This window comes from Hemicordylus capensis, chromosome 11 (genome assembly GCF_027244095.1).
Source record: "Hemicordylus capensis ecotype Gifberg chromosome 11, rHemCap1.1.pri, whole genome shotgun sequence".
Lineage (NCBI taxonomy): Eukaryota > Metazoa > Chordata > Lepidosauria > Squamata > Cordylidae > Hemicordylus > Hemicordylus capensis.
In genome coordinates, this window is record NC_069667.1 from 14,645,609 (window position 1) to 14,671,879 (window position 26,271).

At 56.6% G+C, this 26,271-nt stretch overlaps 1 protein-coding gene across 3 annotated transcripts; it reads left to right on the forward strand.

Moving 5' to 3' along the window:
- The first annotated feature begins 542 nt into the window (after positions 1-542).
- On the forward strand, positions 543-25,954 carry LOC128335728 (glycine receptor subunit alpha-4). Of its 3 annotated transcripts, XM_053274423.1 has the most exons (11): positions 581-677; positions 6,024-6,095; positions 9,043-9,176; positions 9,760-9,827; positions 10,557-10,780; positions 10,877-10,959; positions 11,755-11,895; positions 12,309-12,523; positions 17,251-17,400; positions 19,839-19,949; positions 22,148-25,954. In XM_053274423.1, the coding sequence occupies exons 1-11, from the start codon at positions 637-639 to the stop codon at positions 22,442-22,444; spliced, it is 1,536 nt and encodes a 511-aa protein (XP_053130398.1). In that variant the 5' UTR covers positions 581-636; the 3' UTR covers positions 22,445-25,954. The 3 variants fall into 3 exon arrangements, with proteins under 3 accessions (XP_053130399.1, XP_053130398.1, XP_053130400.1); XM_053274424.1 differs by lacking the exon at positions 6,024-6,095 and having other exon boundaries at positions 543-677; XM_053274425.1 differs by lacking the exon at positions 19,839-19,949.
- The last annotated feature ends 317 nt before the right edge of the window (positions 25,955-26,271 follow it).

Below are 26,271 nucleotides of genomic sequence, written 5' to 3' on the forward strand. Positions count from 1 at the left end.
CCGCGCCACGAGCTGCTGCTGCTGCCGCCTCCCCAGCGGCGGGTTCCCAGGGCTGCCCTGAAGCTGCTGCCGCTAGAAGCGGGAGGTCTCCGTGTCTGCAAAAGGGGGCGCGGGAGGGCGGCAAGTGTTTCCCCGCAGCCCAGTTGAGGGGAGGGCTGGCTGCGTTTGCTCGCGGAAGAGGCGAGCGCACTCTGCACGCAGTTGGCGTCGTCGTCGTCTTCTTCTTCTTCCTCCCCGCCCCCAGGCTGGTCCAGTCCGGGCGTCCCGTCCCGGCCGAGTCCGTCCGAGGAGAGGTCCCCGGGCCTGGCTCGGGGCTGGAGGCTGGCAACGGAGCGGAGCGCCGCGCCGCGCCGTCGGGGCTGTCCTTGACGTGGGCAGCGCCCTCCCCGCTGGAGGGCGGGCAGAAGCGTTTGCGGCGAGGGCAGCGGACGGAGGCAGGCTAGCAGGCAAGGCGAGCCTGCTGGCCGTCGCTCGGCCGTCGGGGCGCCTCCATGCGGCGCTGCTGCTGCTGCTGCCGGGCGGAGCGGCGGAGCAGCGGGACATGCCTGCACGCCTCCTGGGGCTGGGGCGCCGCCACCGCTCTCGCAGTCCGCCCCCCGCCTCTGTTGCCGGCGGGGGACGCCGCGCGGCCGAGGGATGCGAGCGCAGCTCCTGCTCCTGCTCGGCGCCCTGCTCAGGTGAGTGAAACGCCGGACGGGACGGACGCTGCCTCCTGGCGGGGAAGGGGCGCGCTTTGCACGTGCTCAGAGGTACGCCGAGCTTGACCCGGGCTGGCATTATAGACCCCCCGGAGCCCTGCCTCAAATCGAGCTCTAGGCAACCCCTCTTCCGCCCCAGTTTCCTTCCCGCAGCGACCTAGAACGCCTCTCTGCCGGGGCTGCGAGTCCCAGCCTGTCCCGGGTTCACCCGCTGAGCCTGCCGGCCCGGAGGTGCAGCGGGAGGACTTCCTCCCCCCCCCCCCCGCCATCCCGCCACTGCCGCCGCAGGGTCGGTGAGCAGATCCCCAGCCCTTCCCTCCGCTTCCTGGTCTGGGTGATCGTCTCTCGGTTTGCACCGAGCGGGACTGTGAATCTGGCGGGAGCCTCCCTGGCTTCGCTCTGCTTGTGGCACTGTAGTGGGGGGCCGCGAGGGGAGTGAAGGTGGGCGTGGGACAGGGATTGGTGGCCCCCGACCCCCAGAGGCCTCCTGCTCCTTTGCGGGGAGAATTTTCCGCCGAGGCAGCTTTTCCCTTCGCGCTGCTGCTGCTGCTGTCGAGGGCTGGAGGCCTGCAGGCTTCGTCAAGAGGTCGGCGGGTCCGCCCTCTGCAGCCGGGGCTCCGTGTGGGAGTCGCTGGCCAAAGGGCTGGAGGTGCCGAGAGGGGGAGGTCTCTGGGTGCTGGAATCGCCACCAAGTGAGGAGCTGGAATTGGATGCAGCCTCACCTCGAGCAGCAGCTGCTCCGTGGATGGGATGCCGGAGGAGTGGCCCCAATCCTTCCCTTGCTCGGCAGCCTCCAGCTGGTGCTGTGCTTGAATTGCAGGGGTCCACCACTCCCTCCCTCCCGGGACAGACCCCATAAGTACTGTTTTGTGAAAGGCTACAGGGCCCCCTCATTCTTGAGCCCCCGTGGCTCAAGCTGAGAGAGTCAAGGGGTGCAGCTTGGGGGTTTTGTTTTTACTCGAATCCAAGATGACTCTGAATTTAAGACAACCCTCTTAGAGGTTAAATACAAGTTAATCAGGTTTCATATGTATTCAAAAGGGAGAGGACTCTGAATTTAAGATGACCTCCCGATTTCTAATATTAAAAAAAAAAAAAGGAAGAAGACTGGTCTTGGATTCAGCTAAATACAGTCTGCCCCCACCACCACCCCTGCTCCTTTCCTCCATCCTTCAAGCTCTGCTGTGGTGTGGTTGGTTGGTCCTTGCCCAGTACAGGCTCTGCTCTGGTCACTGCCCACCCCTATACTTCCTAAGTGATTTCCAGTGCCTCTGGAAGACAAAGGCATGAGCTCTTGCGGGGTGGGGGTGGGGGCTTGAACTGAATTCTCTAATGTCCAGCATCTGAACACACCACCGACACTGGAGCCCTGGGTGAAAAGGTGCCTCCACGGAAATTGTTGTGGTGCTGGTGTGTGTTGTGGCATCTGTCTGGAGTCACCATTTGGAGTAAGAAAGGACCTTCCTGGCTGCCCCCTGACCTTCTTGGCTGAGTCCCTCCTTCCTTTGGGGCATCAGAAACGGATGCCCCAAAACAGAAACAACCAAGGACAGATCAGGAAGTGGCCTGGTGGTGCCCACAAAAGTGCTTTTGATGTCTTGCTTCAGGCCCCGGTTTCAGCCGTGGAGCAACTGCAAGTAGGAAGCCTGACATCGGTTGCCCTGGGCAACTCGGAAGGCAGGTTTGGCTCCTGCTTTGGAGTCTGGCTGAGGAAATGCCTCCCAGGTCAGATGAGCAGTGACCCAGCCTGTGTGCCCGAGGATCTGAGTGGCCTTCCTTTGCCATCTACGGCTTGGTTCGGTTTCACAGCTCATGTTCAAGTGCTTGCTTTTTCCTTCCTTGCAATTGCTGTCTGCTGGTGGGCATGCTACGGTCTGAACGGCTGCCCTTCCGTAGGTGCTAGTGGGGGGTTGCCTCTGCCATTGTGGCGAGGGGTGCACCAGATGAACTCGTGGTCTCTTCTCAACAGCTCCTTCTAAGGAGCCGGGGGGGGGGGCAAAGGAGGCAGCCCAAGTTGCTCCTCTCTCTCTCCCTGCCCAGCCCAATTCTTAAATTGTACAGCTTTTTAAGCCACTTCTGAGTTTCCTTTCCTAGTCAAGACAAGCAGGATGAACACATGAGAAAGCATCCCAAGATGCAAGAGAGACAGATGACTCAAGAGGCTGCTATCTGGCTGGGCATTTGTCAGGTAGAGCTCCACAGTTAACCGTGGAGCTCTACCTGAGGTGGGAGAGAGAGGAGCAACCTGAGCAGCTGCTGCTGGGAAGCAGAGGCAGCTGTGCCTCCTTTGGCGCGCGCGCGCGCACACACACACACACACACACACACACACACACACACACACACCTGGGCTCCTTGGGATGAACTGTGCCTCCTTTGGTGCCCCCCCCCCCCAGCTCATTAACAGGAGCCACTTCTGCTTCTCAGCAGATGCCCAGGAAGCAAAGCGATCCAGCTTCGGCAAGGTGTGCCCCACTCCCAGCTGCAGGCCCACCGCTGCATGCACCAGCCTCCACAAGCAGCAATGCTCCGGTGATGCTCTTGCTAGCCCTCCCCTCCCCCCCCACCTTGGGCAGGATCTCCGAGACTCACCAGCTTCCAAGCCACACCTAGCCGGGCCCAGCAACATGACTGGCTTCTAACTGTGTCCACCTCCCCGCTCCCAGGACAAGAAGGGAGCTGGTGGCGAGTGCAAGCATGCAAGATTATGAAAGATTCTCCCCCCCCCTGCCCCCACCTCCACTCTCCCCTGGGGCTCCTAGCAAAGGAAGACAGGCTGTTCTCTGGGGACACGAAGGCAGGAAGGGAGCCGTGCTGATGTGGTTGGCGCCCAGCAAGAGGGAGTGCAGAAGACGGTGGGGGGGGGCTCTTTCCCTTGGACTGAGAGGAGGGCACAGCCAGGGAGGGGCTGAGAAGACTGGGGCTCAGCGGAAGGGTTTTGCTTTCCTTTGGGGGTCCAGCTGACCAGCAGGCAGAGGGCCGGGGAGGGGTGTTGCAGCTGGAGGGCGGCTTGTGCCTGCTTGCCTGAGCTTTCCAAGGCCCTTCCTGGTGTTCCGCCGGCCTCTGTGGCATAGAGGGAGGCGCCTGGCTTGTTGGCAGCCTCTGAGCCTCACGCTGCGCTGGAGCCTGAAGGCGTGAGAGCTTGCAAGGGTGTTCAGGGCAAGGCGGGAAGTGGGCAGAGACGGGCAAGCCCCAGAGAAGATTCTGGGGGTTCAGGGGAAGGTGCCGGCTATGTCTTGTAGCCAACACATTGCTGATGTGGGCTGATGACGGACTCTACCTTCAGGCAGGGAGGCTAGATGGCCTCGGGGTACTTCCCAGCTCCTGCTAATGCATGGTCGTGAAGACAGAGTTTCCTGGGCTGCAGGAAACCCCCCCCCCCACTTCCCTCCCAGGAAGGGAGACTTCCCATGAAGTCTTGTGCTGTGTGTCGAAAAGCAGAGACGTTGATGTTGATCCATGCTGAACATCTGGTGCATGTTGAACACGAGTTCTGCTTTTTGATGCACAGTACAAGACTTCAAGACCAGTAATTGGCTCCTCCAGATAGTCATGGGGACCTTTCAAGCTTAGAAATCATGTCTGAGCAAAAGCCTGCAGCGGTGAATGGGAGCCCCCTTCCCCTCTGCCCATGAAGGGAGAGAGCCTTGCTTGCATGAGATGTCAAGGTGCAGCCAGCAGGATGGGTACACAGGGCTGGTCAAAGGACACCCCTCCTACTCAGTCCCTTCAGGAACCCTCAATGTTGCCCTCTCCTGGACAACACAGGCACTACAGTTGCCATGGAACGCTGAATCCCTTGGCTGCTGCCTTCTAGTCAAAGCGATGAGGATGAAGCCCAGGTCCACATGGCCAAGGGACCAGACCGCCACAGCCCAAATCCACACCCTCAGCCCACTCAACCCTCTTTGGCCTTGTTTCCCCATCAGTGTCAGCAAGGACAGGGCACAATCTCGCAGCTGAGCTTGGAGCAGTTTCTGCCACTCCAGGCCTGGGGACTGGAGTGGGCCAGACTGAGAGAGGGACGCAAAGTCAGGCAACTCATCAGGACCCCACAAGGGGAACCTCAGAGATCCAAGAGAGGCTCTGCTGCAAGGCAGCCATGCTCCTGGTTGCACATCCACCTGCCGTCCACATAGCAGGTGTCTCTCTTGCAGGCCCCCCTGTGCAGTCAGCTGGGTGAATGGAGGAACCTTCAAGTGGCAGAAGCTGGGTGCAGATACCAATACGGATATGATGGAAATGTATAGACCACTTTTCGACAAAAGTTCCCAAAGTGGTTAGAGATAAATACATAGATACAAATAAAGAAATAAAATGGCTCCCTGTCCCCAAAGGGCTCACGATCTAAAAGAGAAATATAAGATGGACACCAGCAACAGCCACTGGAGGGATGCTGTGCTGGGGATGGATAGGGTCAGTTGCTCTCTCCCTGCTAAATAATCACCATTTTTAAAAAGTGCCCTTTGCTCTGTTAGCAGGAGTTGCTGCATGCAGGAGCACTGGTGGGGCACGCTCGCAAGATGGGGGGGGGACACCTCCCATTGCATCCTCTTCTCTAGGAGGGCCTCAGCCCTTGCCTGGATGAACTCCTTCAACCCAGCTTGCTTTCTAGAGCAAGATGGCTTTTCCTTGCAGCCTCCTGGGAGGCCTAACTGTGTCAAGCTCTCTATGACAAGGAATGCTCCTTGGGGCTTGCTTTGATGGCGTAGGGCTCTCAGGGCCTTAAGCCCCCTTTCAAGCTGTCAAGGGGGCTGACCCAGTGGTGGCGGCTGTCCAGTCGCTGGGTCTCACTGAAGGCCTCGCTCCTCCATTGCTCCCGAGTGCACCCCCTGAGAAGCGCAGCCACCGTCTGCGTAGTTCAGACGTCCCCATAGTTGCGTTTGTTCAGACGTTCTTTCTAAGTGTTTGTTGAAGGCCCTCTCATAAAAGCTCACCCCTTGAGTGGCTGTTCTTCAAAGCTGAAGATCAGGTGAGCTTGTCAATTATATCGCCACACCCCAAGGAGTTTCTTCACGCAGTCCTTGCTGAAAACCCTGGGGGAGGGTGTTCCTCTCCGCTCCCTCCCCAGGCAAGAGGACACCCTCGGAGCCACTGCAAATGGGTTTCTGCACCTACACGCTGTTGACTTCTTGCAAAGGGTGACTGGCTTGACTTGCAGAGGGGCTGCTGGGCTTCCAGAGATGAGTGGGGCTCCCAGGATCAACCAGGCGTATTTTGCACCTCTGAGCAGGGGGCGGGTGTGTGTGTGTCTTGCATTGGGCTTGGTGTCTGTCATGCCCAGCTTCTTTTATTTTAATGGACAAGCCCTTCATCATTCCACAGTGAAGGAACCGTCCTCTTGCAGTTCTTGAGAGGGAGCCGTCTGCAGCAAAAATGGGGACCGCATTGCAAAAGGTGGGGAGGCAGATTGGGACGCCTGAAGGGTTGGCAAGGCTGCATGATGGTGGGAAGAAGAGCGTGGCCATGGCAGGGCATCCAGAGAGCAGAAGCTGGCCTGGCAGAGGGGAGAGAACCCCTGAGGGCTCTTTGCTCCAGATGAGTGGGAGACCAGTGGGGGGTGGAGAGGGGACCCTTGCATGTAGAGTTGCCATGCCTCCTGGAAGTCTGGGTTTCACCTGGATTCTAAACATCTCACCCAGCTTGCTTAACCCACCCAGATTCTCCCAGATGTCAGCTTTCTTTTTTCTTTTTTTGAAAAGCTAAGTGCTAGCCATTGTAGAAGCAGAATTGTGGAGCAAAACGTGCAGTCATTCTTCTGCTCAGGAAGCCAATTTACATAATATGCAAATTTAAGCACCCGGATTTGGAAAGCCAGAATCGGGCAACCCTACTTGCATGCCCCTAGTAAGACAAAATCCTTTGCAAAGTAAGACCTCAAGGCAAGGCTTGGCCCCACGGATTAGGGAGGCTGCAGGGAGATTCTCGCCATGTTCTCTGGACGGGGCGGGGAGGCGAGAGAGGAACCTTTCCCCTGGGATCTGTGCTCTCTCTGTGTGACCAGAGCAAGCTCCTTCAGGACATGGAAAGGTCTGCTCTGGCCATGGCAGCTCTCCAAAGGCCATGGGGCACAGGTCTGGGGGACGGGGAGGGGGAAGATGGCCTCTCCCTCCAGCTCAGTGGCAGCTGGCCGGGGGAGCTTAGGCTGAGTCCCAGTCATCTTGATTTCCTGCATCTGCATCTTCCTGCATCTGTCTATTGATCGGTGACTCAGTTTGGGCTGAAGGAGCTGACAGCCCAGTTTCCAAGCAGGGCTCCCTGGGGGGAAGCTGCTCCTGCCCCCCAGAGCCCCCCCTCCCCAGTTGGCTGTGAACAGCCAGAGAAGCCCCTTCCAGGTGGAGCAGAAGCAGGAACCTCCAGACATCCCCTCCGAGGAGGAGTGTGGTGAAGCTTTGGCCCTGAAGTCTCCCAGCAGCACCCTTTGCATCTGCTGTGCACACACACACACACACACCGCCCACTCAAGAGGGCCACAGTCTGGTTCCTGAGGGCAACCTTCCCAGAGGCTGATCCTCCCCAGAAGAGCCCCCTATGTGAAGCTGCCCCTCCACTGTGCTCAGGAAAGCAGGCCCGGTGGAGGTTGCTGTGGAGCAGCTGCTGGGGGGGGGGGGAGGAGAGGAAAAGGAGGCAAGGCTCCTGCCAAGGGCTGGGGCCATTGTGGGGCCCCCCTCTGCTGGATTCTTGTGCCCTGTTCTGCACAGTTACCAGGTTCTGTAACTAACTGTTGTGGACTGCAACTCCCAGAATCCCCAGCTGCGATGGCCTTTGGCTGGGGAAGCATGAAGGGAGTTGTCGTCAACAGCCGCTGAGAAATCCCTGTGACGTGCCCCTTGCACAGAAGGAGACGGAATGGGACCCCGTGAGGAGGGGAGGGGACTCCCCACCTTGCAGAATGGCTCTTTTGCTCTGGATTGAAGTGCAGCACACAAAAGGGCCCCCCTGCAACCCCACGCGGTCGCATCGCGTCTGAACTCTTCTGTGTTGCCTGCGTGGCTGCTTGGCATCTACAGAGCTGCATGCACAGAGGAGGCCGGCCTGTTTCCTATGAGAAGCTGAGTGCAGAGATGCTACATGGGGAATATGTTGCATGGGGGTGTGTGTGTGTGTGCCTGGCATCCTGACTCATGCCCACCTTCCCCTCCAGCAGGTGTTTTTCTCTTCCCGCTTTATTTATTTGTTTAGAACAGGGGTTCTCAGCCTGTGGGCCTCCAGATGTTGCTGAATTACAACTCCCACCATCACCAGCTGTTGTGTCTGGCAATGGCAGGCGTGTTAGTTCAGCAACATCTGGAATGCCACAGATTGGAAACCCCTGGTTTAGAATGCTTATAGACCTCTTTTCAACCAAAGCATTGTTCTCATAATGAAGGCCTGCTCAACTTAGCCCCCCCCCCCAGCTGTTTTTGGACTACAACTTCCATAATCCCCAGCCACAGCAGCCAATAGCCAGAGTTTTTGGGAACTGTAGGCCAACATCTGCAGAAGGGCTGAAATATGACCAAGGATGCTGTGACAAAGGATGCTTCCTTTTCTTGAGCAGTTCACAATCTCTTCTGATGCATGTCCTAACAGTGACTTTACATAGGCCAGGGGTCCCCAGATGTTGTTGGATTACAACTCCCATCATGCCCGGCCACAATAGCCTTGGTGTAGTCCAGCAACATCTGGGGACCCCGGTATAGGCCTTTGCTCTTCCTTGCACCAGGGCTTAGTCTAGATGGGCTTTTATACCTTCTACTTAGGGACATAGGAAGCTGCCATATACTGAGTCAGACCATTGGTCCATCTAGCTCAGTATTGTCTACCCAGACTGGCAGCAGCTTCTCCAAGGTTGCAGGCAGGAGTCTCTCTCAGTCCTATCTGGAGATGCCAGGGAGGGAACTCAGAATCTTCTGCATGCAAGCAGGCAGGTGCTCTTCCCATAACTCCCATAATCCCCAAGCAAAAGCCATTGCAGCTGGGGATTCTGGGAGTTGTAGTCAACAATATCTGGGAATCTCTTTTAGAGGGAACACTGGCCCCATCCCCAAAGGGGATTATCTCCCAGTGCTCACATGCAGTCTTCCATTCAAATGCAAACTAGGGTGGACCCTGCTTAGCAAAGGGGACAATTCATGCTTGCTACCACAAGGCCAGCTCTCCTCCTCTTGTGTGGGCATTACAGCTTTTCTCAGAATGGTTCAAATCAGTTCTCCCGTGAAGCCAAATTGATGCCGGGCCATGGATGTTGTGGAGACCCTTTCATATCCTCTGGCAGCTCAGCTCCCAGCAGTGATTTGCTTGTGGCTGTGGGTGGTTTGCGGGAGGCAGCCTCCTGACATCTCCTCTCTTCCTCCCCCTCAAGACTGGCGTCAGGGAAAGGAGAAACCAAATCCACCCCACGGAGCATCCCCCAGCCAATGTCTCCCTCTGATTTCCTGGACAAGCTTATGGGCCGGACGTCGGGGTACGACGCCCGCATCAGACCCAATTTCAAAGGTAAAGGAGTCTGCTTAGCGCCTCTGCGCCCTGTTCCGTCCCTTCCACGCAGAGGTAAAGGAGTCTCCTTAGCGCCTCTGCGCCCTGTTCCGTCCCTTCCACGCAGGTCCAGGATCTCAGCATGTGGAGGACTCGGGAGAGTCACATGGTGTGAATTCCTGGAAACGGGTAGATCTGAAGTGGCCCCCACCCCTCCAAGAGGGAAGAGAGGAGCTGGTGGAGGACAGGAAAGCCCCAGCAGGATGCAACCTCTTCCCTTGTGCTGCTGGGGGAGGAGACCAAATGGCTGGAGAAGAAGCTGGTCCTTGCCCGAGTCCTTGGAAAGAGGCCGCAGGGCTCATGTTTCAGTGGTCCGGGCAGGGCAAGCCCCAGAGTCCACCCTGCCAGCATCGGCAGCTCAGACTCCTGAGTAGCCAGTGAGGGAGGAGGCCTTGGAGAGCCCGGCCAGTCAGAGGGAAGGTCCATGAGCTAGACGGGCCAATGACGGTGCGATGTGGGAGGAGGCAGCTTCAGCTTGCCCTCTGGCTCCTTCTCCCTTCACTGGCACACCGCCACTCACCCTTGCTTCTCAATTGGCTTGCAGGCCCGCCTGTCAACGTGACCTGCAACATCTTCATCAACAGTTTTGGTTCCGTCACAGAAACCACCATGGTGAGGACACCTGCCCGTTTCTCACCTCCCAAGCCCTGCAGCATCTTCCTGCCCTCCAAGTTTTGCCCCAGAGAGTCGCATCCCAGGGATTTCGGGGACTCCAGCCCACCTCTGAGTCCAGCTGCCTCTGTTGTCCACAGAGGCTGGTGGGGGGAAAGGGGTGTGTGGACGACGCCAGGGGGCTGCAGAGAAGGAGGCAAGGAGGGGCGGCCCCATGGCCGGGGGGAAGAGGCATTCCCGTGCCACTCTGGGCAGCACTGCTGCCTTGAACAGGGGTGCCCAGATGTTGCTGACTACAACTCCCAGAATCCCCTGCTGAAATGGCTTTTGCTTGGGGATTCTGGGAGTTGTAGTCCACAACATCTGGGAATCCCTGTGAGAAGGAGCACTGCTGGGCAGCCCTGCACCAAGTCACTTCTCAGCTGCCCGTGGCCTGGCATTCCTCTGTCCTGCTGGAAGTTGGCTTTTCCTGGCCAGTCTCAGGGTAGCCCCCTCCTCAGGGTCTGGCATCTTCCCAGGAAAGCCCCACCACCACCACCACCACCACTTGCATGGCCAGATTCCAAGCCTCCCCTCCTCCCCCAGGCTCCAGCGTCCCCCACTTTCATGAAAGGAACTGTCACCCCACCCCTCCTGAGCCCAGCTGTAGAAAGTCCTGTGCCCGGGCAGTAGAGTTGGGGGGCCTGCCCTCTTCGACCCACAGGTGTGACCACGGCTCTCTGCTCCTAGGACTACCGTGTCAACGTCTTCCTCCGGCAGCAGTGGAACGACCCCCGCTTGGCCTACCGGGAGTACCCCGACGACTCGCTGGACCTCGACCCCTCCATGCTTGACTCCATCTGGAAGCCGGACCTCTTCTTTGCCAATGAGAAGGGCGCCAACTTCCACGAGGTCACCACAGACAACAAGCTCCTGCGCATCTTCAAGAATGGGAACGTGCTTTATAGCATCAGGTGGGGTGTGCAGTGCTCTCACCTGTGGGGGTGGGGGGGCAGGGGGGGCTGGCATTGGCTCAGGCACCCCACAACTCTCCTTTCTCTTTCTCCCAGACTGACACTCATCCTCTCCTGCCCCATGGATCTGAAGAACTTCCCCATGGACATCCAGACGTGCACTATGCAGCTTGAGAGTTGTGAGTCTGGGGCTGAGCACTAATCCTGAGTGCCAAGAGGGGATTGTTTTTGTCTCTTGCATCTGGATCCTGCCCCCCCCCCCCCCCCGCCAAGGAGCTCAGGCAGTGCATGTGGTTTCTCTCTGCCCCTTTTTAATCCTCACAACCCTGCAAAGTGGGTTAGGCTAAGAGAGAGTGGCTGGCTCAAATTCACCCAGTGGGCTTCATGGCCCGGCTGGGCTTTGAACACGGAGGGGTGCCTGTCTCCCTGGCCCAAGACCAACTTGTCAACTACTGCACCACACTGGCTCTCAACATCAGATTCCTGGCCTATTACAGTCATAGTGGCTATGTGGAACTTCCAGGTTCGGGGCAGTCTATCTACAAACAGTTGTTGCTGGGGGTCAACAGTGGGAGACAGTTGTTGCCCTCCATGTCTTGGTTGTGGGCTGCCCAGAGGCATCTGGTTGACCACTGTGAGAAGTAGGAGGCTGGGTGAGATGAACTCAGCTGAGCTCTCCCTGAAGTGCTGCCCCTGGATCAGCAGTGGAAGGGGAGCCACAGCAGAAAAAGTGTAGGAAGAGGTGGAGTTTATTGGAGGGAGGAGCTTATTGGAGGGAGGAGCTTATTGGAGGGAGGAGTTTATTGGAGGGAGGAGCTTATTGGAGGGAGGAGCTTGTTGGAGGACCATGCCTTGGCAGAGAGCAGAGGGCAAGGACAGAACGAAAGGGCAGCTGGCGGCATAATATGCGACCTGCCACGGCCTCCAGTACCAGCCCCCTTCCTTCCTCACTCACGTCTCTCTCTGCCCTGCAGTTGGCTACACCATGAACGACCTGATCTTCAAGTGGGTGGAGGAGCAAGAAGCTGTCCAGGTGGCCGATGGCTTGACGCTCCCTCAGTTTATTCTGCGTGACGAGAAGGATCTGGGCTATTGCACCAAATCCTACAACACAGGTGACTCTCCTCCACTGGAGGGGTGTGGTCCTTCCATTATCCCAGCACAGAAAACTGTGCCCCGCCCCCCAAAAGCCCACCCTTCCTAGGCCAGGCAAGGACTAGCAGCTCTCCTGCCTGGTTCTGGGCTCATCCAGGTTTCCTGCCTGCGGTTTCCTCTTTTTGGGGACCTAGAAGCAGGGAGAAAACTGCCCCACCACAAGCCTATCCTGGGCCAGGCAACGGCTAGCACTTCTCCTGCCTGGTTCTGGGCTGCTCCAGGTTTCCTGCCTGCAGCTCTTGTTGTTGGGATCTGGAAGCAGGGAGAAAAACCTTGGCCTCTCATCCAGGGGTGGTTGGGAACCGTGTCCTGGAATTGCCCCCAGACGCGAGAACGGCACACCACCCTCTGCCTCCTCTTTGTCTCCTTGCAGGGAAGTTCACCTGCATCGAGGTGAAGTTCCACCTGGAAAGGCAGATGGGCTACTACCTGATTCAGATGTACATTCCCAGTCTGCTGATTGTCATCCTCTCCTGGGTCTCCTTTTGGATCAACATGGACGCTGCACCAGCCCGGGTGGGGCTCGGCATTACCACCGTGCTGACGATGACCACCCAGAGTGCGGGCTCCCGGGCGTCACTGCCAAAGGTCAGTGCCAAGGTGCTGGGGGAGGGCAGGGCAACTTCTCCACGGCGCAAGTTTGTGTGCAGACGTTGTTCCAAAGCAGGGGGAGCCGTCCCAGTTCCTTTTGCTGGAACCTCTTGTCAGTAAGCCACCTGCTTCTCACCCTCCCGGTCTTGTGGTGATGCTGGGGGTCGGGGGGGTCCTTCCGAAGAGCTTCTCTTCTGCAGCTCTTTGGCCTTCCAGCTTGTCCCGCCATGTCCTTTTCTGCTCTTTTTCACCATTCCCATTCAAAGGCAATTCCTTAACTCAGGGATATTCTCAAACTTGGGCCCCTAGATGTTGTTGGACTACATCAGCCATGGCTTTCAGCCATAGCTGGGAATGATGGGAGTTGTAACAACAACAACAGCAGCAGCAGCAACAACAACAACAACTTTATTTGTTAACCACCCTATAACAAATTGTTCTCCCCCAACAACCCAATAAAAATATCCAATTAAAACTTATAACACAAAATAAACCAATTAGAATAGAAAATAGAAAATACAGTACAAAACATTTAAAAACTTGTTTGTGTGTGTATGTGGAGAACCCCTGAATGTTTGAGTACCCCTGCCTTAACTTGAGATACTATATTTTAAAAGAAATACCACAAAATGTGTGCAAATACTGCTATGCATTTTCATGCACAGACAAAAGAAGTCGTGGATAGCCAGGGGCAGAGCCACCATTGAGCGAACAGGTTCGAAGAACGCGGGCCACCACCAATCAGGGTCCGCACCTGGCGCCCCAGCCGTACCCCCTGCATCTGACGTCAGACCCATTTTCAGGCAAAATCCCCAGCCAGCGCCTTTTAGGCAGGGAGAGCCACTCTAGCCGTGCCACGAATGTGGTGCCGGCTGGGGATTTTGCCTGCAAATGGGGCCACGGGGCCCCGTTTGCAAGCAAAGCTACGCCCCCTGTATCTGATGTCAGATACAGGGGGCATGGCTTAGCATCTGCCGTCAGACAGACGGGGGTGGGGCGAGGGGACCACAACAGCAGACTGGATCCGGGCCTGCCCCTGATTGAGCGAACATGTTCAAAGAACCCGGGCCATCAATGAAAAGGGCCGCTGGAGCCCCCTTTGTGTGTGATGTCACGCGCAAAGGGGCATGGCCCAGTTGCCAGAAGGCCCACCCCAGTCTCCTCCCACATTTCCAGGCAGCGCTTGCTGCCTGCCTGCATTTATTTCCCCTCCTCTCTCCCCAATGAGGGAGAGGAAAGGGAATAAACGCTGCCAGACGGCAAATGCTGCCTGCAAATGAGAGGGGGAGAGCTCGCTCGAGGCTCTCCAGAGCCCGGGAATGCCCCATGTGCGTGATGTCACGTGCACAGGCCTCACTGGTGGGGCTGCCAGGCAGGGCGGGGCACAGGCCACTGGCTGGCTGGCTCCGCCGCTGTGGATAGCCTCCAGAGGTGCCTGGGTATTTATTCCACCCCACAATGTGGTGGTCCGATTGTCTCCCTGGCTTGCCAGCTCCAGAAGCTCTCTGTCAGGGGGAACAGACCAATCAGGCTCCTGGACAGGGCGCTGTGCTGTGCTGCCCCATGTGGGCTGGCTGCTTCCAGCTCTCTTTTGCTCCCTGAGGGGCTTTGGAGGAGCCTCACATCCCATCTCTTCCCCGCTCCACGTCCCAGCGCAATCTGTGGACCTTTGGCTCATGGCAGAACCCAAGAGGTCCAGCGTTTGGGGTTTTTTTTTGTGTGTGTGTGAAGGATGCTTGGAGGCCTCATGGTTACGGAGAGCAAGTGCATCAGGGTGGCAGAAATTGCTCAAAGGGTGGCAGAAAGGAAGTGGCAAGGGAGAAGGCGGCCAGATGGTCCCCAGATGGGCTTCAGTTCTCATCATTTCTAAGTTCATACTCTATAATTTCTAGTTTGGGCAGAGCCAGAAAAGATATTCAAGAGGAGAGCTGGTCTTGTGGTAGCAAGCATGACTTGTCCCTTTGCTAAGCCAGTTCTGCCCTGGATGCATTTGTATAGGAGACTACATGTGATATTCCCCTTAAGGGATGGGGTTGCTCTGGGAAGAGCACCTACATGCTTGCATGCAGAAGGTTCCAAGTTCCCTCCCTAAATAGGGCTGAGAGAGACTCCTGCCTGCAACCTTGGAGAAGCTGCTGCCAGTCTGTGAAGACAATACTGAGCTAGATGGACCAGTGGTCTGACTCAGTATATGGCTGCTTCCTATGTTAGAATATTGGGATTGGGAATCCCAAACATCATTAGAAACGTGGTTGAAACAATCTGATTGCCTACATTCAAATTTTGGTTTATTCAGAATTGGCAATGGGCAGCATTCTTTGCCCTCAACAATTTCCAGTTGTCTAATTTTCAAGAGTCTTATATCCATAACTGGAAAGTCTTGAGTTTTGCTGGTAAATGTCAGAAGTGATTGCACTGCTGGGTTGTATTTGGACAATTACCGAAAGACCATGGCATTTGTTGCTGTTTAGTAATCACGTTGAAAATCAAGTCAAAAGCACTTAGATGGTGATTCTTGAGATTTACTAGTAAATGTCAGCATTTAGTGGCATCCTCTCACTGGACTACTAAAAGCATTGGGATGACTAGGAAATGTCAACTTGTGCCAACTTTCTGGAAAATACCATAACATGTATGTGTTTTGCCTAATGTGACAAATAGCAAGTAAAAGGGTGCCGATACTAAAAAAAAAAAGTGTGGGGGGTAACCTACATATATATATATATATATACACACACACACACACACACACATATATATATATATATATATATATATACACACACACACACACACACACACACACATATATACACACACACACACACACACACAGAGGCAAGAGCAGAGCAGAAACCCAGTGAAGTCCCTAGGCTAGTGAAGTACGTGACACAGGAAAGAGGAGTGCAGATACGTTCCCCGGTGAGGCAGTGGGGTGTGTGCCATAGGTGGAGAGCTGGTCTTGTGGTAGCAAGCAGGAATTGTCCACTTTGCTAAGCAGGGTCCACCTTGGTTTGTATTTGAATGGGGGATATGTGTGAGCACTGTAAGAGCATCTGCCTGCTTGCATGCAGAAGGTTCCAAGTTCCCTCCCTGGCTTCTCCAAGATAGGGCTGAGAGAGATTCCTGCTTGCTGTCTTGGAGAAGCTGCTGCCAGTCTGTGAAGACAATACTGAGCTAGATGGACCAAGGGTCTGACTCGGTATATGGCAGCTTCCTCTGTTCCTGTGTTAGTCCTCCTCCCCAAACCCTGGCAGTCCACATTTGAATCTCCCTCCCCATGGCTGCACTTGTCATTAAAAAACTGCAAGCGGACCCACTGCAGGTTTCCTGCCATCCCATCTAGCTGTGCCCCCCGCCCGGAATACCAACGCCGCGTGTCCTGCCTCCTTCTCCCTGCCAGGGAAGAGCCCTCTCTGCCTGCCCACCCGTCTTTGCCAGCATCTGCGGCCCATCTGCTCACAGAGGCCTATTTATAGTTTCCAAAGGAAAATGCTGTTGCTTTGAATGTGGTGTCTTTCGCAGATGGCCTTGTGGTTTTGTTGAACAGAACCCAAATGCAGCATAAGAGATTTGTGTGTGTGTCATTAGTCAGATTCTCAGGGTGCCCCCCGGAGACCGCCTCACCTTATGGAGTGGGAGCGTCCAGGCCTGGTTCCAGCTAGAGCGGAGTCACAAGGCAGCCGGGCAGGGAGGGCTTGTGTGGAGGGTCCGGTGGTCCAGGCCCCCTCGTTTTCTGGCCGCTGGGCTCACACCACACCATCTGCCGTCAGGAATGAGCCCGTCCTACTCACAGCGGCTTCTGCAAGGTTGCTTTTGGGGTTGCTGCTGTGCTGTCCCTAGATGGGAGCTTTGGAAAGAGAGACCGGAAGGAAACCTCTTCTCCTGCCCTTGGGAAGCAGAATGGAGGGTGCACTCATCCCTTCTGCAAGGGGACACCAAGTCAATATGAATGTGGCGGAAATTTATAGACCGCTTTTCAACCAAAGTTCCCAAAGCGGTGTACATCGATATAAATAAATAAATAGGATGGCTCCCTGTCCCCAAAGGGCTCACCAGCTAAAAGAGAAATATGATACCAGCAACCGCCACTGGAGGGATGCTGTGCTGGGGATGGAGAGGGCCAGTTGCTCTCCCCCTGCTAAATGCAAGAGAATCACCACTTTAAAAAGGTGCCTCTGCTCTTTTAGCAGGGGACTAACAGAGTCCAGATTAAATTAAACCCAGATCTCTTCTGCAGGCACGACACGCATGCCCGTGTCCTCTCACACGGTGCCAGGTGCGGCTGCCTCAGGGTGCTGCTTGACTCATCCTGAGTGTTTGGGGGTCGTGCAGGATACTTTTGGGCGGGACTCTCCTTGGACGGGGCTATCCCTGGTGGGATGCAGGGCCTGGGGCAAATCAGTCAGTGTGTGTGTGTGTGTGTGTGTGTGTGTGTGTGTGTGTGTGTGTGGGCCTTCCAGTTCATTTTGATGGGGGTTAAGAGCGTGGCCCTGGGCGGTCGCCCCGCTTGCCCTGCCCTAAGGGGAGCTGACATTTGGGGAAACTGGTCTGGTCGGGGACTGCCGAGAGGGCCCAGGGACCACAGCCTGAATAAGGCAGAGAGTGGGGGGGGGAGCAGGGAGGGGAGGCCGCATTGGAGATGGTGGAGGAGGATGGGGCTGGTGCTCCCCCCACACACTGCCGCAAGCAGCCTCTGACTGGCACCCCTCCGCCCCCCACAGGTCTCCTATGTCAAGGCCATTGACATCTGGATGGCGGTCTGCCTGCTCTTCGTCTTTGCCGCCTTGCTGGAGTACGCGGCTGTCAATTTCGTCTCCCGGCAGCACAAGGAGTTCATGCGCCTGCGCCGGAGGCAGCGGCGGCTGCGGATGGTGAGTGTGGCCGGCCTGGGGCTGGACCCCCAACCCCCGAGGACTGCCTTATAGTGGGGAGGGGATTAGGGGCGGCTGGTATGCTGGCTCAACATGGTGGCCCAGCCCCACACCCCACACCCCAACGCCCTGTAGCAAAGGCAGGTTTGAATCTAACAGGTAGATCGGTGGGACCATAATAACCATGGTTTTGTGGCTTGGCCCTCAGTGGCAGCAGTGGGGGGGGAGGGAAAGGGGGGCTGCTTCAGCCTGACCCATTAAGAGCGGTGGTCCTTTTATGAGGCCGGCGGGGGGCAGTCACCTCAGGAGGCAGAAGACAGGGTTGCCAGCGCAGTGGACAGATGAGCCCTGATGTTGCCATCAGAGCAGCTCTTGGGGACCGACGGGACCCTAGGCCAGCTCTGCACGGAGCCCCTCTCCCCACAGCCTAGGAGAGCCTGCAAGAAGTGCAAGGAGAGACGAGGAGGTTGCTGGCAAACCTCCCTCCTCCCTACTCTCTCCTCCACTTTCAGAGCTGGCCAGGGTCCATTTTGAAAGGGGGCTGCCCCTCCCCATCAGGGGCGTGGGCAAGGCGGTGCTTGGACCTTGCCTCCAGCACGCACTGCAGTACCTTGGGCTGCCCCACAAGTCAGGCAGATCTGTCAGCCAGGAGCAAGGAGACTCCAAGTGGGCAGTCCCAATGCATGGGGCTGAAAGAGCCTCCCCTGGGAGAGTACAAGGTGAGATGCAAAGGCAGGCAGGGGGCAGGGCACCCAAGGCTTCTCCCTGTCTGCCTTTGCAGTGCTTCTGGGGCCCCCACCTCCCTAGTGAGTGGTCCATCAGAATTGCTGGGCTGCCCTCTAGTGGATAATACAATGACTGCAGATTCCAGGGAATGAATCTTCTCCCTGGGCTCAGACCAGATGCTGCCAGGTTTGCCCGCTCACAAGGGACAGGGGAGGAGAGCTGAGCTGAGCTGAGCTGAGGAGCCTCCCGCTGAAGGTCACTTGACAGGGAGGAGGACAGAATGGTAGAAGAGGCAGCCCCTGGCCCAGCACTCATCAAGGAGAAGCTTCCTCCTGGCTCCATCCGGGGCTGATCCTGATCCGGGGTAATGCTGATCTGGTGGTTAATTCTTCTTGCAAAATGAGACGTTGGGCATTGCCCTGAGAGGCAGAGGAATCCTTTGGGCTTAACCCAAGAACATCTGTCGTATGTAACAATCAGGAGTGCCTCTGAGCACGTGCAGAGTGGCCTCTGACTACAGCAAAGCCAGGGACAAACCCCATATGGGGAGGATGAAGAGAAAAGACTTTCTAGGGGAAGCAATTCCGCAGTGGCCACGTCCCTTCAGCGTGTCAGGGAGTCTGTGCTGCTTCCTCCCTTGTCCCCATCTCCCCTTCCTGTCCATGGGAATCCCCCTGCCCCTTTTCCTCTGGGCCCCACGGGGCTGTTCCATCCTCACCTCCTCCTCAGTGCCTTCCCCTGGAACCACCTCCTCTATATCTCCTGCACTTTAAAAATCCCTGTTCTCTGCCACCAAATGCCAGGATTCTGCAACCTGTAAACATCTGGCCTATTTGCATCTGTTTGTTTTGCAGAATTTATTCTGCTTGCGTGAGCCCAAGTGTGAACCAAGGCAGGCCCACCGCCTGCCCTGAGTAACTGTACGTGTGTGCAGGTCTGCACCCCTGTACCAATTGTACGCAGGTTGTGTGTGCCCTGGACACGAGGTGCAAATGGGTCTAGGGACCAGTGATCCTAGAAATAGGGATTCCCAGACATTGTTGACTACAGCTCTCATAATCCCCAGCCAAAGGCCATGGCAGCTGGGGATGCTGGGAGTTGTAGTCAACAAGATCTAAGAATCCCTGTTACAAGGAAAACTGCTAGGGACAACTTCAGTTCCCTCTGGGCCGCCCTGAGGGCCAGAAGCTTGGCAAGCCAAGATGCTCGGGCCGCTGACTGTTGTGCCCCTAACTGAGTGTGCCCATGCATGTGCCCCTGGCATGGACTCCCAGCATCCCTTGCAGCCCTGCCTTTCACCCTCCTCCATCCATCCTCCTGCTGTGTCGGGCAGTGCATCCTGCTGACAGACGGCCAGTCCAGAAAACAAGGCAACAAGGGCTGAGTGCCATGTGTGAAGCTGCCTCCACGGGCCACACACCTCCCCGCTGGCATCCCTCTGCTCCGCCATGGAGGAGGCCCTGAGTGCGGGAGCCGCCAAGCCCCCAGGCCCAAGGCAACCCTCCCGGGCCTCCATGGCCCTCCTGGTCTTGCCGCCTGGCCCAGAAGGGGCCGTGGCTCTCGGGACAGGCTTCTCCTTGAGCGACGGGGCACGGAGTGGTGTGGGGGGCATGTGTGAGTCAGCCAGCCCACAGCTGGGGGTGTCCAGCCGAGCCCTTGGTCACCCGCTCTCCTGTTTCTGTTTGATCTGCCCTCCCTGCTGGATTTAAAAGGGCCTGACCAGCCAGACGCCCAGCCTGGAGTCCCTGCAGCAGCTGGAGGGCCTGACCAGCAGCGAGTCCACCTACGAGACCCTCTCTCAATTCGGCAGCACCGACTCCAGGGTAAAAAGCAAACCCACCCCTTCCTCCACCCCCCCTCACCCCACCCCGCAGCTCCGTCCGCTCCCTCCCTCCCCACCCCAAACCTCACACCCTCCCCTCCGGCACGCCGTCATGCTCCGTGGCCTGTGAGGAGACCACACAGCACAGTCCTCGAGTGCCCAGGCACCCATTGGGGTCGCTCACGGGGGTGGGGGTGGGGACTCCTGACGGCAGTTCTGCACACTGCTCTTGGAAGCCAAATGTCCCTGGGGGCGGGGTGGGCGGGGGAGAAAAGCAGGTGTTGTTGGAATGGAGCAGAGCAGGAGGAAGATAAAGAAACAGGTAGCGGCGAATGGCATCTTTTAAGCAGGGTTTGGTGTAGAAACATGTAAGCCTTAGTGTATCGCAGAGCTCTTCATCAGGCACAGGCAAAGAGTGGAAGGCAGCAGAGAGGCTTGAGTTCCTGCTCCCAGCTCTCCTCTTCTCTCCTGCTCCCTTCAGCACTTGACACTCCGCTTGCCTGGTTAAGTCAGCCTCTGAAGCAGCCTGGACTGAGCACAGAGACAGAAAACACCCACTAGCTTATATGTGTCGGAGGGGAGGCGGACCAGAGTAGCACTTTTTGGCCACCAGGAGGCAGCAGTCAGCCTCTCTCCTCCAGCATCAAAGGCTCTGTTTCTCTTCCCCTGCCTGCCCCATTGGCAGGGGTGTATCTAGGGGTAGGGCAGGCAGGGCACGTGCCCCGGGCGCCACTTGAAGGGGGGCGCCATTTTTCTAAAATTAAAAAAAAAATTAAAATGGCTGCTGAAAACAAAATGGCCACCGCTCATGCTCAAATGGCCTCTGTGAGGCCCTAGGCCATGCCAGGCCTCGCAGAGGCCATTTGAGCATGCGCAGTCGCCATTTTGTTTTCAGTGGCCATTAAAAAAAATTTTTTTTTAATGGCCACTGCACATGCTGAAATGGTCCCTGCGAGGCCCTAGAGGCCAGAGGGGGGAGGGTAAACCTTTGCAGACCACCCCCCACAGCCTTTAGGAAGCCCCCCCAAAGGGGCTACAGGTATTTTTTTTAAATTAATTTTTTTAAAAAAATTAAAAAATTAATATAATATAAGTCACTGTACACATATTCAGTTTGGCACTATGTACAGAGAATCAGATGGGTGTCAGATGTTTGGACAGGGGGCGCAATTTCAGTGCTTGCCCTAGGCACTATTTTCCCTAGATACACCTCTGCCCATTGGCCTCCCGGCCTTTCTCCACCGCTCTCAATGGCTATGGGTGTCTCTTTGGCAGCCCCCCACCCACCCACCCACCTAATTCCAACAGAAGGCACTGCATGGAAGCAGCAGGATAGCTTAAACCAGTGGGCCAGACTCCTCCACCACCACCCAGGAGAAGTGGTGTTAAGTCTGACGGTAGACTGCTTTGTCCCATAGTGGGAAGAGCAATATTGCCAGCGCTCAGATAGTGGGGGAAAGATTGAGGCCCCCTAATGAAATGAACAAGCCCTGCCCCCCCGTAACCCAGCTGTGCTGTAGCCTTTCAAACGCAGTAGCTAAGGGGCCCGAGACCCCTCTGGCCCCCGTCATACAACAAAGGCACAAAACCTGCCCTCTAGGGGCATAGCTAGGGGAGAGGGGGCCTGTTTTCACCCCCTCCTCTGAGGCCAACGGAGTGAGGGAGATCATGAAGAAAATAGGGAGGGGTGGAGCTTGGGGGCCTGGGTTCTTTGAAGAGAGCTGGTCTTGTGGTAGCAAGCATGACATGTCCCCTTAGCTAAGCAGGGTCTGCCCTGGTTGCATATAAATGGGAGACTTGATACGTGAGCACTGCAAGATCTTCCCCTCAGGGGATGAAGCCGCTCTGGGAAGAGCAAAAGGTTCCAAGGTCCCTCCCTGGCAGCATCCCCAAGATAGGGCTGAGAGAGATTCCTGCCTGCAACCTTGGAGAAGCCGCTGCCAGTCTGTGACGACAATACTGAGCTAGATAGATCAATGGTCTGACTCAGTATATGGAAGCTTCCTATGTTCCCATGTTCCTAACCCATAGGAACATAGAAACATAGGAAGCTGCCATGCACTGAGTCAGACCGTTGGTCCATCTAGCTCAGTATTGTCATCACAGACTGGCAGTGGCCAATCTGCCCATCCACTCCGCTATAGCGACCCTGCCCCCTGCCCCGTGTGCTGAGCCTGCTCTTTCCTCTCTGCCCCCCAGGAGGAAGAGGTGCTGCGGGAGGGCCGCTTCTACTTCCGGGGCTATGGCCTGGGGCACTGCCTGCAGGACATGAAGGACGGGGGCACCCTGGAGAGCCCCAAGATGTACAGCCCTCCGCCCCCCACCTCGCTGCTCAGAGAGGGGGAGCTGCTCCGCAGGCTCTACCTGGACCGGGCCAAGCGGATCGACACCATCTCTCGGGCCGTCTTCCCCTTCACCTTCCTGCTCTTCAACATCTTCTACTGGATCATCTACAAAGTGCTGCGCTCGGAGGACGTCCACCAAGCGGTGCCCTGAGGAGGCTGGAGGGGCCGGGGCCGGAGAGGAAGAGGCTTTGCCACCTCTGCTCTTGCAGGACCTGGATGGCCTCCCCTTCAAGGCTCCTGCGGCGGGAGATGTCTCGAGAGCCTGAGGAGGAGGACCCTGGCAAACTGGACATGGCATTCGGGGCGCGGGAAGCTGGCTCCAGCCACGGGCATCCCAGCATGGCCACGGAGGGCATGCTGCTGTGTTCCTCCTGGGACTTCCTTCCATTCCTGTCGTGGGCACTTCCTGACACTGGGCCTCCGGAGACCCCAGCCGCCCTCTTCTAGACTGGGTGGGGGGTTGTCCTGTCCCAGGAAGGAGCTAAGACTTACGCAAGGCACCCAGCCTCGGTTCTCCAGCTCTGTAGCCTAGGCCTCTGCTGGTCCCCCAACTCACAAGCCCACCAATACTTCCTCAGCATGGTAGATTAGAGGACCTTGTTCTGCAGGGGCAGGAGAAGGAGGGAGGCTGCCTTCCAGCACCCCAGCATGGCGCTGGGGCCAGCAGGCTTCTGACCGGCCCCTGTAGTAGGGGTGTGCTCGGAACTGGTTTGGGCGGTTTGGTTCGAATTTGAACCGAATTCGGACCGAACAGCCAGTCTCTGAACAGGTTCAGTCAAACCGGCCGGTGGTCTAGTCCATTCAGTCGAACCAGTTTGGACCGGTTTGCACCCATTCAACCCGCCTCAAGGGGCTATGCCTGTACAGGGAATTCCAATCAAATCCTGCCTTTAAAAGGTTTCTTAGGGCAGCTGGGGGGGGGGGCGGGCGGGGGAGTGAGAGGGCACCTTACCAGCAGTGGCTCCTCTAAACCCTGGTGTTTACAGGTGTTCCCCCCAGCAATGGTGGTGTTCCCCCCAGCAATGTGGCCCATGTGGCCGTGGCCTGGTTCTGGCCTCTGTGGATGTGCAGTCCATGGTCATGCAGATGGCCTCTGCGCATACGTGGAGGTCGTGGAAATGGCCTCCGTGCATCTGCAGAGGCTGGAACCACCCCGCCACCACACGGGCCACACTGCTGGGGGGGCGTGCTGGGATTTAGAGGAGCTGACGCCGCTAGTAAGGTGCCCTCTCATCACACACACACACACACACACACACACACCCCAGCAGGAATCCTCACTGGATTCCACTTTACAAGCATCGCCCCTCGAACTGTCAAACGGGGTTGAACTGGTCCATAATGGACAGGGTCCAGTCTGGTTTGAACTTGGGCCGGCCGCCTTTTTTTAAAAAAACTGGTTTGGTTTGAGTCCGAACCGGTTGAACCGGGCTGGTTCAAATTGAACCTGAGGTCCAGCACCCCTCTAGCTTGTAACTGCACACCCCTAACCTGTAGCATGGATACGAGCCAACAGAGGCCTCACTGCCTGCAGACCCCACCCCACCCCACCGCACACACACCAGTAATCTGGAAAAGCAACATGGCCGGGCAGTAGGGGATTTTTTTTTTTTTTTTTTTTTTTGCTGAAGTCCTGGGTGAGCAAGTAGGGGCTGTCAGGGACTGGTGCAGCCCAGATGGCTTTGTGCTGGGGGGGGGGGCCTGCAGACTCTTGCTCGTGCTAATTAGAGGCAAGTCTCTTTTTGCTTCCTGAGCCATCTCAGCTCTGCCCGGAAGCCCACCCGTTATTTCAGGCCAGGCACTGGAACGGCTTCAGCCCGTACACACAGAGGCCCCTTTACTGTGGCCAGTTTGAGGCTCTTGAGAGACGGGCCCGGGTTCTTGACACGCTGCGAGGGCCGGCAGCCAGGGCTGGAGAACCCTCGGAGGACAGGAGGCAGGCGGAGGGGAGCGGCTTGGAAGGAGGAGGCCCTCTCCTCCCGCGTCCGCAGGGGCAACTCTAGAATAATTCGTTTGGGGGAGTAAAGGGGTGGCGGCAGAGAGGATTTTACTCTACATTGATTGAGGCAAGGTCATTGACATTACTTTATTTCCCTTATTAATGAAGCTTGCTTGGACCGTTTGAAACTTATTCAGACAACGGGCCAGATTCCTCTTAGAAAATACGGTCTTTTGGGATGAGGCGAAACCTTCCAGGCTAATCCCCCCTTCCTCTCCAAGACCGTGTGGCAGGAAAGACTGAGGTGGGGAGAGAGGGCAGTGCCAGGTGATCCGAAACCTGCAGGGGGAGAGGAGCCTGCCCCCCTCCCCACTGCACTCATGGTCTCACCCAGGCCAGGAAGGAAGTGAAGGGCTTGGCCTGGCTCCTGGGAGGCTGGAGGAATCTCCTCCTTGCCTGGCTTCACTGGCTTCTGCGGCTGGTTCTAGGGTCGAGGAGGGAGTGAAGGAGGCTTCTTTAAAAAAACCAACCAAACAGAGGCTTTTAAAAGTAGAAGACCTTCCAAACTAAAGGAGCACAATATACAATGGCTGTATTGTCCGGCCCTTTGCTGTAAAATTCAGGTCTGGTGGGTGGGCGAGTGGGGAATATTTGGGGGCGAGCACTGGCTACGCCTTTCTGCCCCCCCTCGGAGCCACCCCTTTTGAAAGCGTTGTTGGGGGGTGGCGTTGTTATCAAATGGCTGCTTTCCTTTCTTCAGCCAGAACAATTGCTAATCATCTTACGGTTTGTGTGAACACAATTTTGCAACTCTGGTCATTAAAAGGTGGTGGTGGGGGGAGTCATGAGCAGCCGCTCTGCAAAGGGGAACCAGTAATTCCGGACTCCTGTTTACTGGGCACTGACTGGTTCAGGACAGTTCAGGGACGCTGAAGCTGCGACTTTAACGGAGGCGTCTGATCAACCACTGGGAAAGCAAGGAGCGAAGGGGGAGCTGTTCGATCCTGGGAGCGCAGCCCCGTAAAGATGGATGGGCTGACACAGCAGTGGTGTTCTATGTGACCTCCCTCACCATCAATCGGGGCTTCGGGCGGGGAGATGGCAGGACAGCACAGGAAATGCAGAGAGGCCATAAGTTGGCAATGACTGTAAAAGCGGAGTGAAGAAAGTGGGGGGGGGGTGAAGACTGAAAGGCTACCAGGGAAGCGCCCTTCACTTGGAAATCTGGAAGCAGAAAGAACGAATGCCTTGCAGAAGAGAGCCGGTGTGCCTGAGACGGAGCAAAATGCATGACCAGGCCCAGTGGTTTCCCCTGCTGTGCCCAATAGAGCTGAACCAGCCCTGCCTGCACGCTGCATGGATTCCTCCTCAGGCGGCTGCCCCTTTTTTCCTGACACCAGGCCTCGGTCAAGAGGAGGACATTCTGGGGGGCGCGCTTCTGCTCTGCTGCTTTGACTCCCCCCACCCGCCCGAGTGCTAGTTGGGTTGGCCGTTTCCTCTTGCCCAATGGAAGGTCTCTGGAAACTCTGTGCCAGGTGGCCACCAGGGTCCACTTCCCTTTGTGGTGGGAAAGCCTTTTCCTCACAGCGCTCATGGACTTGAGAATGGGTCTGAGGTGTGTGAAGCCTGTGCAGGGCCTGGAAAGGTGGGTGGCGTTTCCAACAGGATGCATTTCTAACGGCCCTGAACTACCTACACCAATAAAAACGTTTCTGGGGTTTTCGTTAAAGTGGCCCGTGTTATTCTTTTGAGAGATATGAAGAATAAAGAGTCGAGTAAAGAAAATAAAGAGTTGGAGGGGAAGACACCCACCTGCAGAATGTAACTCAGGGGCTGGAGCTGGGACTGCTGGACATGTTACAGGCACAATTGTTCTTGCCGAGATGATAGGATCGGACAGAGAACGGCTCACTTTTCACCTGGCGGCTGCTGCTGCTGCAACTGTGCAACTGAGAGTAGCTGGGGAGGTGATGGAGCATCTCTCCAGGTCGTGAAAGGCTTGACCTGCTGATCTCTGTCGGTCAAGCTGTGGCATAGGA

What these genes read in the sequence shown, in the direction of transcription:
- LOC128335728 (XM_053274423.1), top strand. Translation starts at nt 637, where the DNA reads ATGCGAGCGCAGCTCCTGCTCCTGCTCGGCGCCCTGCTCAG. An exon ending in CATCAGACCCAATTTCAAAG is followed by an intron (nt 9,177 to 9,759) that starts GTAAAGGAGTCT and finishes ATTGGCTTGCAG; the next exon opens with GCCCGCCTGTCAACGTGACC. An exon ending in CCGTCACAGAAACCACCATG is followed by an intron (nt 9,828 to 10,556) that starts GTGAGGACACCT and finishes CTCTGCTCCTAG; the next exon opens with GACTACCGTGTCAACGTCTT.